At 37.6% G+C, this 17,578-nt stretch overlaps 1 protein-coding gene across 2 annotated transcripts in view; it reads left to right on the top strand.

The window, feature by feature from the left end:
- The window catches only part of cables1 (Cdk5 and Abl enzyme substrate 1), a 24,697-nt gene extending 7,119 nt beyond the window's left edge, over positions 1-17,578 (top strand). The window contains exons 2-10 of one of the 2 annotated variants that reach the window (XM_086172858.1): positions 640-711; positions 945-1,037; positions 2,891-2,968; positions 5,602-5,707; positions 8,165-8,321; positions 9,707-9,810; positions 14,154-14,260; positions 14,390-14,597; positions 15,344-17,578. In XM_086172858.1, the coding sequence (XP_086028984.1) occupies positions 640-711; positions 945-1,037; positions 2,891-2,968; positions 5,602-5,707; positions 8,165-8,321; positions 9,707-9,810; positions 14,154-14,260; positions 14,390-14,597; positions 15,344-15,484 (1,066 nt within the window). In that variant the 3' untranslated portion in view covers positions 15,485-17,578. The remainder of the gene's footprint in view (positions 1-639; positions 712-944; positions 1,038-2,890; positions 2,969-5,601; positions 5,708-8,164; positions 8,322-9,706; positions 9,811-14,153; positions 14,261-14,389; positions 14,598-15,343) is intronic. The other variant, XM_086172859.1, reaches the window with a different exon arrangement.

The raw sequence follows: 17,578 nt of genomic DNA, 5'->3' as shown, positions 1-17,578 counted from the left end.
AAACAGAAGTGTTAAGGGATAACTTTCCTGTTTGAAGAGTCATTCTGTGAAATGTCCAGGCGCTGCTGTTAATTTAGCACCACTATATGACCTTTGTTCCAAACCCTAGTCAACATGCACAATATTTTTGCCATAGCTGGGAACTAAAAACATCCTTTTTTGAAAATATCCAGCATATATAACATTTAACAATTTTATTTTGCTTCTTTTTTTTTTAACTATTTCCTGGTCTAAATCAATATAATTTCTAAATCATATCCTCACACTCTGCATGTTGGTTTTTTGTTTAATTATGCCTGTGAGGATGGTTCTAAAAAAGAGAAACCCCCTCATAATTCCTTCAAATAAAGGGGTAATGCTGGTAGTAATACTCACCACCTTGAAGAGGATAGCCATGTTAACATGCGGACAGTATAATAAAGCTTCCTGGAACTGTTTTTTTTTTTTTTAAATCCTGAACATGTATTTTGTTTAGGTGTCTGTTGAATTTGGTTTGGTATGATATGCATTACTCATATATGGATGAGGATGGTTATTATCTATCTGGCTGTTTAGTAAATAGGTAGCTTTTTGGATGAGGTGTTATGGTGACAACGTTATCTTCATAACTCCAAACTTTTGTTCCGCTTCTGCCCCTAGACGAAGGCTCATCTCTCAGCGCTCTTCTCTGGAAACCCTAGAGGACATTGAGGAGAATGCTCCTCTTCGCAGGTAACTGACGTTTACGATCTCTACTGAAGCATCCTTCCGTTTCCCATCACGGATAACAAAAATTAATCCAATTGATTAATCAATCTCAGCCCTACACAAACATGAGACAAATTAAAAAAGGTAGATCTAGAAGCTGAGAATTTTGAATTTTTGAAAATGTATACACCATTCACTTCGTCTATTAGGTAAAACAGTATTTTTAATGGTTCTTTTGTTTGTTTTTTGCATTTTAGATGCCGAACCCTTTCAGGTTCACCCAGACCAAAGAGCTTCAAGAAGGTCCACTTCATAAAAAACATGAGGCAACACGATATGCACAATGGAAGGTATGAAGGCAAACAACACTTGTTAGTTTCATGGCTGGCTGTCTCCAGTTACTAACTGTTGTGTGGCTCTTTCTTCATAATCAAAGCCACACTTTGATGACAAGGCATGTCTTCCTAAACAATATTTTGAATTTAAATGCTTAATAAACTGGCTTATAACTATATCTTATATACCTCTATAACACTCTTCAATCTGTATTTAATGACTGTCAAAATGTATCACAGCATAGGATCAAAAATTGCAAATGCTAAGTGTGACAAAGATCACACACAAGCATGTATATACAGATACTTTATAAACAATGACTGTTGCATGGTGACTTTAATGGTTATTTCAAACATTCAATGAATAGAGGATTATTGATTTTTATTTTTCTGCTGATGTCTTTTTCATTTTGGTCGCATCAGTCTTTGTTGCTACTTGTCCAAACAACAGACCTAATCCTTTGGGATGTCTGTCAGCTAAATGTTTTCTCTTAAGTTGCTCACAATACCAGCTCAACATTTTGTCAGGGGCAGGTCCATTTGAGTAAATATGAACTGATTTCTTGGTAAAAAGAAGAATATCCAATAATTATGTAAGTATGTTGGGGAATTCACCTGTAAGACAAGAAAATAGATGCCCTTTTCTTCTTCAGTTGTGCCGCAGTGAACTGAAAACTTGCCCTTTCTGTCCATAGCTTGGAAAAATAAATAGTACCAAATCCAAGAAACAACTCTGAACCGGTATTGCTCTGTTTTGTGACTCATACATTCACTATGTCATCAAATACCTACAGTATGTGGACAAATTATTCCGCGTGCCAGTGCAGCTGATTGGTGCCAAACTTCAATCGAGAATCAAGTATTTTAGAAGTGTCATCTTGTCTTCTTGAACATATACATGACAAAGCACAAACCTCATATATTTAAAGAGCCAGTATCAGACTGTTGCTGACTCACTTTCATTTCCCAAACAAACTTAACTGACAGATAAACTGTGCAATCACCGCAGCCTGCAGTCTTGAAAGGAAAACTGTTCATTTTCAATGGATTTGCTTCAAAGATGACAGGCAATTATTTCACCATACAGGCAAGAGAAGGGCACCTGTCTTCTCGTCTTGCAGGTATGATCAGGGTAGACTATTTCAGGTAACTATTCTTCCCTTAGGTTGATGTTTTACTAGGCGTGCATGGAGAAGTAAAATGTTGTTGCTGTCAATGTCAGAGGTTATAAAACGTCTTTTTTTTTTATAATCCTTTTTTTTATATTATATGGTCAGTCCCGACCATTTTATTGTCTATAGACCAATTGCCAGTCCTCTGTTATTATTAAAATACTTGTTGATATTGAAAAGCATGAACAGTCCCATTTGGTGGATTGCTAAAGCATTCAACATGTTTTGATGTTTCCACATCATTAGTGCCTCAGTAAAAAGATGCTGACATAATTTTGGATATGCACTTTGTTTTCAACTTTTTATCAAATTTGGTATGTAACAGGATTAATCCTATTTCTATGAGCAATAGTCATTGAAGAAAGCTTCTGTTCACTCGCTCTCACTGCATTGTTGATGTCAGTGCGGAAGGTATCAGATTGGTAATTCCAAGCCTGTCTACATTAGTCCAAAGCATTTTCACAGTGGCAGTTAATAATATCCATATCTTGTGAAAAACAAACAAACAAACAAAAAAAAACCGAAAATAAATAAAAAGACAACAAAAACTCTGACTGCATTCTGTATTAACAGACTGTTCATGACATTAACATGACATTAACATCATTCTTATTTTTTACTGCACACTCTCCAACTGAACCTCTGGATCTTGTCAGATAGATATTGATTAGCTTGTTCCATTTTTTGTTTTTATAGGATAGTCCTAATCAGTGGCAGAAGATCCTTCTATAGTGTATTTTCTGTCCTGCCATATCGAGATTGTAGCCAAGCAGGGTATGTATCCTACAGCATGCTGATCCTCCTCCAGTCTGTGCTCCCTCTTTACCTTTTTTTCATTCCCTTTTTTTTTTCTCTGGATATACTCTCCTTTGACTGGTTCAAACATTGCTGAGGGTTGGTTGAGTGTGGATGCATTTTTTTTAAGTCTAATTAAAAGATATGGAGTGGGTTACATGGGCTTTAGATGCTATTAACTGCTTTGGACTGCATTGAAGGCTAATGCTTGTTGCTTGTATTTCGATTCTGAAATGGCTCTGACAGGCACTCATCCTTTTTGTTCAAGTTAAACATTTTTTTTCTGTTGCAGACTATGCTGGCTTTGCTATGTACTATTCGAAGATTCACCTCAGCAGAAGTACTATGTAGATTTTGCCTACAACTAGCAGAAGGAATTCATCACCCATTACATGTGTTGCGCAATGTGCGAATAATGAGTTAACCCTTTTGGTTTTTCCATCACTGGGCTTTCCGGTGTTTGAACAGAAAACATCTCTTGCTTATCTATAAATGGATCCTCCATTGCAACGTACAATGTCTCTCAGGTCGCTCTGATTCAACCTTGGGTCTGATGCCCCTTAATCACATTAGTCCGTGTGTTTCAGAGAAACTAGAAAAAAAGAACACATAAACACCAAATAATATAATGCAGAGGGGGGAAAAGCCCCATACTGGGGATTAGTGACCAGGATAAAAGGCTCAGTCTGTTCGTGGAATTTCTCAAGGCAGCCAATCAGCATGAGGTCAAGGGTTAACAATCCCCCACGAGCTATCTAATATGCATATTTGACTACTTGTTGCTGCTGATTGATAGTTTAAATCTTGACTTCAGTCAGCTCAGTCAAGCGCTAAGTATCCAAAATATAATGTCAGACAATGTTATTGGTGTTTTATAAATTGTTGATTGTATTACTTCTTGATCTTTAGATAAATGCAGAGTTTATAAAATAAATTTTGTTTGCAAGAGAGCAGACGAGTCCAGCATGCTTTAGCAAATGTCAGTCTTTCATTCTAGAAGTAAACAAGAGTTACCTCTAGCTTTCAAAATGGAGAAGGGGCGGTGACCTTATAGAATGGATGATGAGCTGTCTGTGTGGACACCGCATGTTTTCTCTATGTTTGCTTGGATTTCTGTCCTTTATGCTGTATGTATGAGTGTAAAACAGTCCTTTCAGGGTTATACTTCTGGTATTTGGTTCAAATTATCTTAAAGTCAACAGGTGTACTATACTCAGGTAGTGGTTTAGATGTCTGTTCACCAATTTTCATCATTTTGTGGGGTGCGAGACTCTGCAGACATTAGGATCAATTACTAAGGTTGATAGTTGAAAGGAAAGTATTAAATGATACCTTGTTTCAATTACAGAAATATAATGGAAGACATAACTGTTACAGTACATAAAAAAGAAGAGGCATTTTCAGATTATAAATCCCTTATTAAATTGATCTAGAGTTGAATCTAAAGCTTATTTGTTGGCAGATTTTCAAACTCCCTCACCCATGTATTGGGTGAGTTACTGTCATGTAAACAGTCAATCAAGACGAATTAGCAGCTGGGATTTTTTTAATGTTACCTTTACCTTTTGAATTAGTTCGAAAGACCAAACCAATAAATATCAATATTCTCTTGACAGTCTTTAATGATAATAATATGATTAAGATCATGATTCAAGTTATTTTTTTTACACTTTTATTCTTAACAATGTTCAGATGACAAGAATTATTATTTTACTATTATATTACTTCTACATTTTAGTAAGTATTGCCATGATTGAATCCACAATATCCGTTCAGAAATCCGTAGTTCAGAAATCATTAGGTGATTAGATGTATTAGATTTTAAACACAAATGTTGATGCAAAATAATGAATCAAACTGATCTGTATTAAAATAAAAAAAAGATTCCCTTTTAAAAAAAAAAAAAAAAAAAAAAGGTTGTTATCGCTCTAAATTATCTGTCCAAACTCAGATATTATTGTAAACTATTGCCAGTCAAATAATTTTATGCATGTAACTAAGCAATGTCAGTTACTTTGGGATTTCATTCTGATTCCTTTTTTGGCTGAGGCACAACCTTGTAATTTTTGTTTTCTTCACTGCTTCATAGAAATGCTGTTCTTTTTAGAAACTTTCCATTTTGTTTGTTTCGTTTGTTCTCTTTTCATTCAATCTCCACTGTGCTATAAGAAGTCCACTGCTAGGGGATCTTGATGTCTCTGATCGATTGTCAACAATGTGTACTTGCATCTCTGCCAGATAGCAAATTTCTCTAAATTCCTCTAAAGATTTTTCTATATTTACCACATAAACAGATTTTTTATTTTTAGTTTTTCAGCTTATTCGACCTTCAGATCTTCTACATCAGTATGGCATTTCAGGCACCCATGAGGCAGCAGGGTTTTTGGAGATGAACCCATACTCTGCGTCATCCTTCCACCCAAGGGTGCACTTTCATATGCAGAATCGGTCTGATATACAAAGATACAGGCAATAACATGAAGTAGGCCAACTGCAAATCAATGATAGGGGCAGGACTGCAACATGCCTCAGCACTTAAGCTTAGGAGGGGAGGGTGGAACTTAAAGAACGTTTTTCTTTGGTAGAATATTGACATTTGCTATGCTTATCAGGGATTTAAAGATTGAAGCAGGGCGTCAGCGTCACTCATCAGGAGGGGTCAGTGCCAAAGAGATGGTGATTGGGCTCGAGGGTGTGGAACTGGGAGCTGATGGAAAGGTGAGGAAAACCGAGTAAATGTTTATGTATTGAAAGTTTTATTTTTTTTGTACTTTTCATTTCTGATGCTGTATTTTTAATTGATATATATATGTGTGTGTGTGCGTGTGTATACGTAGATATATATATTTGTATATATGTGTACAGTAGTGTTAAAAATAATAGCAGTGTTGTTAAAAATGTGGATAAAGCTTAAAATCCTAATATTTTTATTAACATTCTCTGGGAACACTGGACTCTATATTTTGCATGAAAGCATCAAGAAAAAAGTAGCAATATTTGAATTAATTTACAGAAAATTAACAAAAAGTGGTCATGGGCTATTCAAAAGAATAGCAGTGTCTTAATTTTTCATAACAAACTCAAATGAAACCACATTAAGATGTACCATACCTTTGATTCACGAAACTAATATTTAGTTGCATAACCATTGTTTTCGAGAACTGCCTCATATCTGTGTTGCATGGAGTCAGCCAACTTCTGACACCTGGAAACAGGTATTCCATCCCAGGATGATTTGACAACCTTCCACAATTCCTCTGCATTCCTTGGTTTTGCCTCAGGCCCGGCACCTCACGTCCATCGTGGGGTGCTCTGGGAGTAAGGGTTACTGTACCTCCCCATATACATTGCCAGCAGTAAGACATGTTTGTTTCCAGTGACAGCCGGGGTGCCCCTTTGCCACAGATTCTGTTCATAATCTTTATGGACAGAATTTATAGGCCCATGTCACACGCTGTGGGTAGAGACCAAACGCAGGGAACAAAATGAAGCCTAGAGGTAGGCAAAAAAAGTTTTTCTTTTGCTTATTGGGGAAGGGCTTGAAGTAGAGTTAATGCTCGGTGGCTCAGGTATCCGGTCAGTATGTGACTTGGGGGTGTCCCTGGTGAGAAGTGAATTGTTGTCCCCGGTAGATGAACACCCAGGACACGGACCCAGGAATAGGCATTTCATCTTGAAAGGCAATTTTAAATTAAAATAGAATATAGAACAACAAGCTGAATAAGTATAGCCTATATGAGGCGTAAACAACGAACTGAGAACGTGCCTCTTGGGCTATGTTAACTATACTAAATAACTATAGCAGACACTACGAGTTAGACACTACGTAGTGTCTAACTAAATAACTATAGCATATAGCACATGCTACAACCAAACAATCATTGTCACTCTTGATCACTAAGTCCAATGAAATCTTCTTCTTCGGTGTCACTTCTGAACAACCGCGCAAACTGACTGTAGACAATGCGCCACTTCCTCTACTACCGGTACGTCACTTACATCAGAGTCATCGTCACTTGCAGTTCTAATTGTTCCAGCCTTTGTGAATCCTGACAGGATGATGTCCTTGCTCTGATAGAGAGGTGATTGCGTTGCATGAAGCGATAACACCAGGAAGGTCCTCCCGCAAAGTCATTTATATTCATCTCCTTGGCAACTACCTGGGTGTGAAGATGGAACTGCACTGTTGACAGACCTCTCCCGGCAGCACGTTGTTCAAGCACCCATGTGTGAACTCGTTCCTCTAGCTGTGACCAGCTAGCTTTTAGCCCGAGATTAGCTTTTTTAGTTTTCTTCATTTCAGTAAGAGTAACCTCCACTTTTCCCCAGTCCCATACAAGTTTCTCACTGACTTCAAACTTTCTTTCTGCTGCTCGATTGCCGTTTTCGGCTGCATATAATACTACTTCTGGCTTATAACCTGCAGAGTATGATTTTCTTTTTGGTGCCATTTTTGTTCAGCCCTTCTCAGTTGTTTTTATAAGTTACTGCGAATGTTGAAATGATCCATTTTCATAGGTACAGAAGTCGCTGGTAGCATCTTTTTTCACAACGCACTTCTGCCATGACCCGCCCCCACTCAATTTTGATTGGTTGGCGTGTGTGTGTGTGTGTGACGATCGCTGTTATATTAAAGACACACGCAGGCACAGACAGACACACATCAGAGCAAGAGAGCTCAATAATTTCACACATAAGTCGCTCCAGAGTATAAGTCACAACCCCGGCCAAACTATGAAAAAAACTGCGACTTATTGTCCGAAAAATATGGTACTCTGCTTCAAATTATCTGCAGTAATGGCAGCAACAAGTGACACACTGATAGGTTACAAGGTAAAACAAGTGAACATCTACTTTGACTTAAAAGTCAGATGTGTGTTTTTATGTAAGAGACTGCTTAAGTATTTTACACAGTAGCTTGGAGACATGCAATGACATGACAAATCACTTCTACTGTTGTTGAGTCACTGTGGCTTTGCTTGCTTGGTCTCACTGGTTTTCACAAAAACCTTGCTGGGGCGAGGCCTTTGTAATTTGTGTTTCGCTGTAATTTTTCAGCTAGGTGAATGTAACCAATTGATCAGATTGATCAGCAGTCCAAGCCCATATCTATTTTTTGCAACAAAATACAATCCTTTTAAAAGTTTGACATTCAACTTCTCTCTGTATTTGTAGACTGTTTCCTACACTCAGTTCTTGTACCCGACTAACGTGCTTGGAGGCCGAAGGAACACTATTGACTCCACATCATCCTTCACTCAGTTTCGCAATGCCAGCCACCGCAACCTTAGCTTGGGCAGAGCCAACAGTAACCAGAGCAGTCTGGACACAGGTCAGTGAGCTGCTGCTACATTGATGTTATTGTCATGTTTGGTTCAGCATTATGGTTTGTTTCTATGTTTCATTCACTGTTTCAAGAAACAATATCAATAAGTATGTGAAACAGTTTATTGTGAATCCTGACAAAGTTCATCTGAGGTGGACCAAAACATTTCTTAGTGTAGAACAAACTTTAATTTTTGTTTTAATGTTTATCCTCACAGTGCAAATATGCATCAATTGTTCCAGGGCAAGTACAGACATAAATAAAGAACATACAACACACTTTATAAGTCTATCCAGTAAATACTGGTGTTGTGGCATGTTACTAAAGAGAATCAGTAAATAAATGTCATAGCAACAGAGCAGTATATGGTTCAATGCAGTATTGAGTTGTTGTCACTCGCAGCATGAGGCTGTCTCATCTCTTCTACATATACACATTAAGATTTACAATGTATAAGAAATTCATTTTAGTTTCCAACATGTATATCAATGTGGCTATAGTTTTCAATTCATATCATAAGTGTAATATTAATGTACTATAGTCTTTCTGCAGATTGTATCTATATTGTATTTATTCAGTGTAGTCACCAACAGTTGGGACACAATAGACTAAAATTTTGGCTTATTGTTAAGTTCTATTCCTCGAGAGAAATTTTTACTTTAAAAATCTGGATTTGTTTGGATTTGTTTGTCACTTAAAGTTACATCATTCTTCTTATTACATCAGTTTACTGCTTTTCAACATTTAAAATTGTATTTATTTGATTTTAAGTCAACAATAAAAAAGGAGGGTTTCTCTCAAAACTCTTGACCAGTGTCTTTAAGAGTTGAATATAAAGGTCAGTTTGTATGGGGTCAGTCAGGCTCCAGTGATCCGTTTCTGTGCAAACAGAGTCCTGTGCTTGAGAATCACAAGTGTTGGTTGTTAACACCAAGCCCTCGGACATTGGTGTCTCTCGTTAGCACGATTCCTCGAAGGGCAGCATGCCTCAGGGGGTTAGAGCAGTCGTCTTAGAACCGAACATTTCTGGTCTTGATCCCTTTGGTCCTCCTAGCCTATCAAAAGGCTGTTGAGCAAGACACTGATCCCCAAACTGCTTCCCTGGCACTTAAATGTGGCTGCCTACTGCTCATGGTTCATCCATGAAGAGTTGATGCAGTGATTGAATTTCACTGATGTTGTACTCTATGTATAACTGAAATAAAGGAAAATAAAGGACTTCTCTTGTCTTCTTGGTGACTCATGCTTTTGTATTTTTTTTGGGGGGGGGGGGGATTTTCCCCTCCTCCTGATAAATGTTTCCCTCTTGTTTTGACAGTTTTTTGCAGATTTCGGGAAAGAGAAGTGCACTTTTTACTCATCTCTATTATTGTGTTTTATGGTCATGACAGGGAATGATTTTGGGGACCTTCGTGAATACGACCCAAATCTTCTGGATGACCCCCAATGGCCCTGTGGAAAACACAAGAGAGTCCTCATTTTCCCCTCATACATGGTGAGGAAGCACAGCAACTGAGTCTAACACACCCACAGTAACAATAGCTGATGCAGCCTCATCTTAATTAGAGCAGAAAGGAACATTATTTTCCTGGACATGTCTGTTTGATATGAATCTACCGGTTTGACATAAAAAAAAAAAAAAAAAAAAAAATATATATATATATATATATATGTGTGTGTGTATATATATATATATATATATATTTATGTGTGTGTGTATATATATATATAGATAGATTTATGTGTGTGTGTGTGTTACAGTGGGGAAAACAAGTATTTGATACACTGCTGATTTTTCAGCTTTTCCCACTTGCAACACATATAGAAGTCTGTAATTTTTATCATAGGTAATCTTCAACTGTGAGTGACGAAATCTAAAAGAAAAGTCCAGAAAAACACCTTGTATGATTTTTAAGTAATTTATTTGCATTTTATTGCATGATGTATGTATTTGATCACCTACCAACCAGTAAGAATTGCAGCTCTCACAGACTTCAGTGGGGCAAAAAAGTATTCAGTCAGCCACCAACTGTGCAAGGTCTCCCACTCAAAAAGATGGTAGAGGCCTGTCATTTTCAACATAGGTACACTTCAACAAATGAAAGACAGAATGCAAAAAAAAAATCAGAAATCACATTATCTGATTTTTAAAGAATTTATTTGCAAATTATGGTGGGAAATAAGTATTTGGTCACCTACAAACAAGCAAGATTTCTTTTCTCTCACAGACCTTGTAAGAGGTGCCTTAGCATCAGTCTCCAGACCTAAATCCAATAGAAAATCTTTGGAGGGAACTGATATTACGTGTTGCTCAGCAACGGCCCCAAAACACCACTGCTCTAGAGGAGATCTGCACGGAGGAATGGGCCAAAATACCAGCAACAGTGTTTGAAACATTGCAAAGACTTAGAGAAAACATTTGACCTCTCCCATTGCCAACAAAGGGTATATAAGAAAGTATTGAGATTAACTTTTGTTCTTGACCAAATACTTATTTTCCACCACAATTTGCAAATAAATTCTTCAAAAATCAGACAATGTGATTTTCTGGATTTTTTTTTTCCGCATTCTCTCTCATAGTTAAAGTGTACCTATGATGAAAATTACAGGCTTTTTAAGTGGGAGAACTTGCACGATTGGTGTCTGACTAAATTTTTTACCCCACTGTATTAGTTCTTCTTTAAGAAGCCCTCCTGTTCTCCACTCATTACTTGTATTAACTGCACCAGTTTGAACTTGGCCCCTGTATAAAAGACATGTGTCTACACACTCAATCAAACAAACTCCAATCTCTCCACAATGGCCAAGCTCAAAACAGCTGTTTAAAGACCTCAGGGATAAAATTGTAGACCTGCACAAGGCTGGTATGGGCTACAGGACAATAGGCAAGCAGCTTGGTGAGAAGGCTACAACTGTTGGCCGATTATTAGAAGTTCAAGGTGATGGTCAATCCCCCTCGGTTTGGGGCTCCATGCAAGATCTCACCTTTTGTGGCATTGGTGATCATGAGGATGGTGAGGGATCAGTCTAGAACAGGGGTGTCAAAACTAATTTCTCATCGCGGGCAACATATGGCCTAGGTCAGGGGTCGGCAACCCGTAACACCCAAAGAGCCATTTGGACCCGGTTTCCTCGGAAAATAAAACACTGGGAGCCGCAAATACTTTTTGACGTCTAAAATAAAGGTACCACTATATATATTGCTGTTTATTACCTTTACACTTTGTATAAATAAGTGTGTAGTGTGTTGCTTCTGAAATTCACAAAATTAAATTTTATTTATGTAATGAACTCATTTTGAGATTTGGGCTTTCAGTGAGTTTAGCAGAACCTTGACCTGAATTTTAAAAATAAATCGGGAAAAAATCACTGTCAGTAAACGATAAAAAATATATATTTGCAAAATATCCTCATAAATATTTCTTTTACCTGGTTTATGGGACTTCTGCTCCTGAACTTCTGCGCACAGCATCTGCAAATCGGGACTTTACCGGCTGGTGGGTATACCGGCTTCCGCGAGTGTGACGTTATTTTGAGCAGCGAAAAATAATAAATATAATTTTATTTAATATTTCAAGATCACAATAATCTTTCAAATTAGAACTAAAAGTAAAAAAAGGAATTATAACAAATTAAATATACTTCAATTAAATATTCATAATTTATTTTCCCAAGCCACTTGGAGCCGCAGTGTAAAGATGAGAGAGCCGCGGGTTGCCAACCCCTGGCCTAGGTAGATGTCAAGTGGGCCGAACCATTAAAATGATAGCATACTCAGCAATAAATAACCAAAATATCATGTCTTTCCTCTGTTAGTACAAGGACATTAGGAAAATCTTTGAATTTAATGAACAATCCTTTTATAAAACATTTCATGAAACACCTCATATTTCCTTAGACAAACGTGTAATTTACTTTTATCATTCACATGGATGCATTGCAACGGATACCACTGGTCATACAAAGGCACAAAACTTTAACATTGGTAATTAGTATTGAAAAATACAGTAAAGCACTTTACTTATAAAGAACTTATAATGAAAAGGGATTTTTAAACCATTTACACATGTGCATATGAAATCTACATTGAATCCCGACCTACACCTTTCACATTTAATAGCACTCTCTTTAATTTGTAAGGAAGAAAGTACTCACCTGTCCTGTAAATGTGTAAACTCCATCCATGAAACATGCATACACATACAATACATACTGAAAATGTATGGAGTTGCATGAACAGTTGAATTCCACCATACTCTTTTGTAGTGAAACTGATGACTAACATTAAATTGGCCATTCTCACTATCAATTCGGTAGCTGTCTTTTACCGCTGCTTCACTGATTTCTCGGCTATCTGTGAAAGTGGACTGCTGTTTCCTCAGACCCGCCAGCAATTCGCTGATCTTATCCTTGCAAGCTGTCATATTTTTCGCTGTGATGAGTCTTGTAGTGGCGCCAAATATTATATTCCTTAAATACCGAAACTTGTTGCAAACACATCAGGCACAAAGGTTTCCCCTGCATCTCTGTAAATAAATTGGCCTTAGTCCATTTTTCTTTGAAAATTCTACACTCTACACTCATGTGGTCTGATGAGACAAAAATAGAGCTTTTTGGTCTAAACTCCCCCTGCCATGTTTGGAGGAAGAAGGAAACATTCTTTTGGGGATACTTTTCTGCAAAGGGAACAGGATGACTGTACTATATTGAGGGGAGGATGGATGAGGCCATGTATCGCAAGATCTTGGGCAACAACCTCTTTCCTGCAGTAAGAGTCTTGAAGATGGGTCAATGACAATGACCTGAAACATACAGCAAGGGTAACCAAGAAGTGGCTCCGTAAGAAGCATCTCAAGGTCCTGGACTGGCCTAGGCAGTCTCCTGACCTGAACCAAATAGAAAATCTTTGGAGGGAGCTGAAAGTCCATATTTCCCAGTGACTGCCCTGAAACCTGAAGTATCTGTAGAAGATCTATATGGAGGAGTGGGCCAGAATCACTGCTGTAGTCTGTGCAAACCTGGCCAAGAACTACAGGGAACGTCTAATCTCTGTAATTGCCGACAAAGATTTGTCGTTCTGTTTTGATTTCTGTACCAAATATCAAGTTCTGTTTTTCTGATTTATGAAATGCTTAAGTCATGCAATAAAAAGCAAATTACTTACTTAAAAATCATACAATGTGTTTTTCTGGATTTTTGTTTTAGATTCCGTCACTCACAGTTGAAGAATACCTATGGTGAAAATTGCATACCTCTACATGCTTTGCACTCAGGGTTGCGGGGGGGGGGGGGGGGGGGATATGGGCAGGAGCCTATCCCAGGTGTCATTGGGCGAGAGGTGGGGTACACCCTAGACTGGTAGCCAGTCAATTGCAGGGCCACATATACAGACAAACATCACTCATTTGGACTGTGGGAGGAAATTGGAGGACCCAGAGAAAACCCACACAGACGCAGGTAGAACATGCAAACTCCACACAGAAAGGTCCACTTGTCTGAATCAAACCACGGTTCGTCATGCTGTGAGGCCGAAGCGCTAATCACCGCACCACTGTGACGCCCATTTGTGATATTCCTCTTCCTTCAGCCGCAGGGAATCTTCACATCTTTGTAGTTAAGACCTTAAAACACTTTATAGCCTTGACTTTGACACTTTATAGTTTTATTTATATGTCTTATTCTCCTCCCTTTTTTTTACTGTTTATACAATTTCCTACTATTATTTATTATTGTTATGTTTTACTTGAAACTCTGGCACAACAATTTCCTTTGGGATAAATAAAGTTATTCTTATACTTATATGTATGTGTGTATATATATATATTTTTTTTTTTTCAGACCACGGTTATTGAATATGTCAAACCCTCTGACCTCAAAAAGGACATGAATGAAACCTTCAAGGAAAAGTTCCCCCACATAAAGCTCACACTCAGCAAGATCAGGAGGTAAATACTGACATGTTGAGGGTATTTTTTTCCACTGCAAGTTAAACATAAATATGTTTGAACATGATCAACTGCCATTTTTTAGTTTAATCTTTTTTTTTTGACATTTTCCTCATTTGCTCCTAACAGCTTGAAGAGAGAGATTAGGAAGTTGGCTCAGGATGAATGCGGTTATGAAGAACCGACGGTGGCCATGGCTTTCGTCTACTTTGAAAAACTCGTTCTTCAAGGCAAACTCAACAAACAGAATCGTAAACTCTGTGCAGGAGCTTGTGTCCTCCTGGCTGCTAAGATTGGTGGCGATCTCAAGAAACATGAGGTCAAGCTTCTGATAGATGTAAGTGATTTATTGGGTTGAGTTTATATAAAAGCTTTTAGAGCTTTTAGCACTGTAGCCAATTCTATCAAGGAAAGGGCACTATATTTGTACCACACCCAATAGAACATTTATATCTAAAGCCCTTTCCATCAAAATACAGTACAAACAAGTAAATGTAACAGTAGGACACAATAGGTCCCTATCCATTTTGGTTGCCAACCTTTTTGCATGGTTTTGTGCATGAAAATATTTTCACGGACTGGTTAGAGGCATGGAAATATTTTCATGCACAAAGTCTTGACCATATACAATTCTACATGTGGATATTTTCACGTCAAAAAAAAAATCAAGAGTAATGACAAGAGTGCAAGAGTGCAATGTTTCCCTAACCATTTAATGCTTGTGACACATGTCAGCCATGGTGTCAACATCCCCAACATTTCCTTCCTTGAAATATTATTCTGATTGGATCATAGAATTTACAACATACATCCCTGAAATCAAAGCATCTTATTTAGGACTCCCAATTTCCTGCATTTACAGGGCTGCTTACTTAAATGTTATAAATGTTATTCATCTGTAAGAGGTTTTTGTCAACCATCGTAAGTTGCTCTTTTTTCCCAGTCTTATTCAAAATTGCTGTAAGGTAATAAAGAATCTTGTGAAATGCTATTTAAAATAAGATGGGCACCCTCACAAGTGCTGTTGAAGCAATGTGGCACAGAGCACTCCGATATCTCTTGTTTAATCTTTTGTTCTCATAGAAACTGGAGGAGAGATTCAGAGTGAACCGCAGAGAACTGATAGCCTTCGAGTTCCCTGTCCTGGTGGCGCTAGAGTTCAACCTGCACCTGCCAGAGCATGAGATCATGCCCCATTACAGACGCCTGCTTCAGACTTTCTAGCATTTGTGACCCATCAGGAATATCAGCATCACTGTCTCTTCCTGATCTCCCCCCGGAACAAATTGTTGTCTTACATTGTCAAGGTACCGATAGCTGTCGAGCAGCTGAATCTCTTCATTTCTTTCCTCCTTGTCAGAGACCTGACATCAACCAAAGGGACATTTCTGGAACTGCTCTCCATTGTCTGACTGCCAAACCTAATTGGTCATCTGAACTCTTTGAATGTTTGCAATACATTTATTTTAGTTTTTGGGTTTTTCATCTCTACTTTTCATCTTTGTACATTTTAGAAGCTCTCTTGTTGATTAAGGGACATGTTAAAAAGCTTCTTTGTTTGAATCTGAACTTTTTGCAGTTTGAAACATCTAATGATTATGTACTTATTTTTATATGAATTTCCATTCATCTCCGTCTCCCTTTTTAAACCCAATTCTCTCCTAAATATTTGAGCAAAGTCCTTTAAATGGCAGGTTTTGGCTAGACTGTTATTCCCTTGGAGTGACTAATCTTCATCATAATCTTAAAAGTGCACTTTTTTTAAATAAACTTTAGTAGACTTATGCTTTGTCTATCAACCCTGAAAAATGTGTGCTTATCAGCACTACGCAAAATTTGAACTGGTCTTTTTGTTTTTCTTTATCAGTTTCTCAGTTTCAGAGCCACATCTTTCTTGAAAGAAAAATCACCATTGTTTGTATACCTCTATGTGCATATAAGATGGCACTTGTACCATTTTGAGGTTCATTTTCTACCATTCAGATGCTTGCTATTGACTCACTTTTATCAGTGTTGAATTTCCTGTGCTCTATGTTAGAGTGTATTGCTAGCACATTTACAGTGCTACAATGGGGTCTGGAAGGCGACTGTTGTTTTCGAGTGTAAAAAGGGCATTATCAGGATTTGGAATTTAGGACAGATGAGTATTCTACCTTTGTCAGGGAATGACCTTCATCTGATGTATGCAGGTTGAAATCCTGTCGTAGCTATTATCATCCCCACTGAAGTGTCCCAGAATAAGACAGAGCATGTAGGGATATCGGGACCATCATTGAAGATCAGAAGTAAAGTAAGATCCAGACCTGGGATATAACTTAGAAAACAATTTGTTCATTTCAAATAAGTGTCCAAATTCGAACTGAAATGATAGGCCACCTTATAGAAATGTTTTTATTCCTTACGCATGTTCTAATCTTAACTTGAATCTCTTTTTGTAGTAACAATTCTGGGATTAAATTGTGTCAAATCAAAGGCAACAACAGTATAGTTGAAAAATATTATTCAATACTTTATGACCATATTTGGGTCACTGATCACTAAAAAACAAATTTGTTAATAGTGAAGCTTGGATGAGAAATTGAAAAAATAATACTGAGTTTGTTTCTGTTTGCTAGCCTAATGACTTCTGGACAGTGCACAATAAAAAGTGTGAAGAAAGACAAACAGGCAATCAGTATTACTTATGTATTTCTGTAAATAAATGGCTTCGCTTGTGCGATCAACGTGAGACTCCAGAGATTGTTCTTGTCTCAGTTGAATCTAGTCTCTAGGTTACAAACCCATGGCCCAATGGATGATATTTTGTGCCCTAAGGCAAAAACTCTGCAAAACATGTGTGCGTGTGTGTGTGTGATTGTGTGTGAAAAAAACGTGAAGGCTGCACTAGCTAAACTTTGATCTCAAGTAGGGGCCATTGGGTTTCAGTCCCTTGATCTAGACTATATTTTGTATGTCTATTCATGCATGCAATGTGAGTGAACTGACCACACTGATGATTAATTTTCACTTTAAGGAACAAACAGAAGACATGACTACACTAAGTCTTATAGATTTGATTGAACAACCGTATATGTCTAGCAATGCCTAAAAGTTTTTATTTTCAAACAGCAGTCCCAAGTTAGTTGGGCATGAGGTGCCATGGAAACATACTGCCTACATACTCCTACATGTCAGTGTTCTTTATCCTGTTGTACTTTCAAATCAGATCAGCAAGTGTTGTGACTGAATTGCAGGGCTTTCTTCGAACTGGTAAGGCTTTGTGGCACATCAACATGTAGTTTTTTTTAATATTCATATTTTGATAATGTAGACACGTTG

The sequence above is a fragment of the Fistularia commersonii genome, chromosome 25 (genome assembly GCF_037954325.1).
Source record: "Fistularia commersonii isolate RoL2024-O1a breed Wild chromosome 25, RoL_Fcom_v1.0, whole genome shotgun sequence".
Classification (NCBI taxonomy): Eukaryota; Metazoa; Chordata; class Actinopteri; order Syngnathiformes; family Fistulariidae; genus Fistularia; species Fistularia commersonii.
Note: the sequence above shows the minus strand (reverse complement) of the source record. Positions and strands in the feature narration are given on the sequence as shown.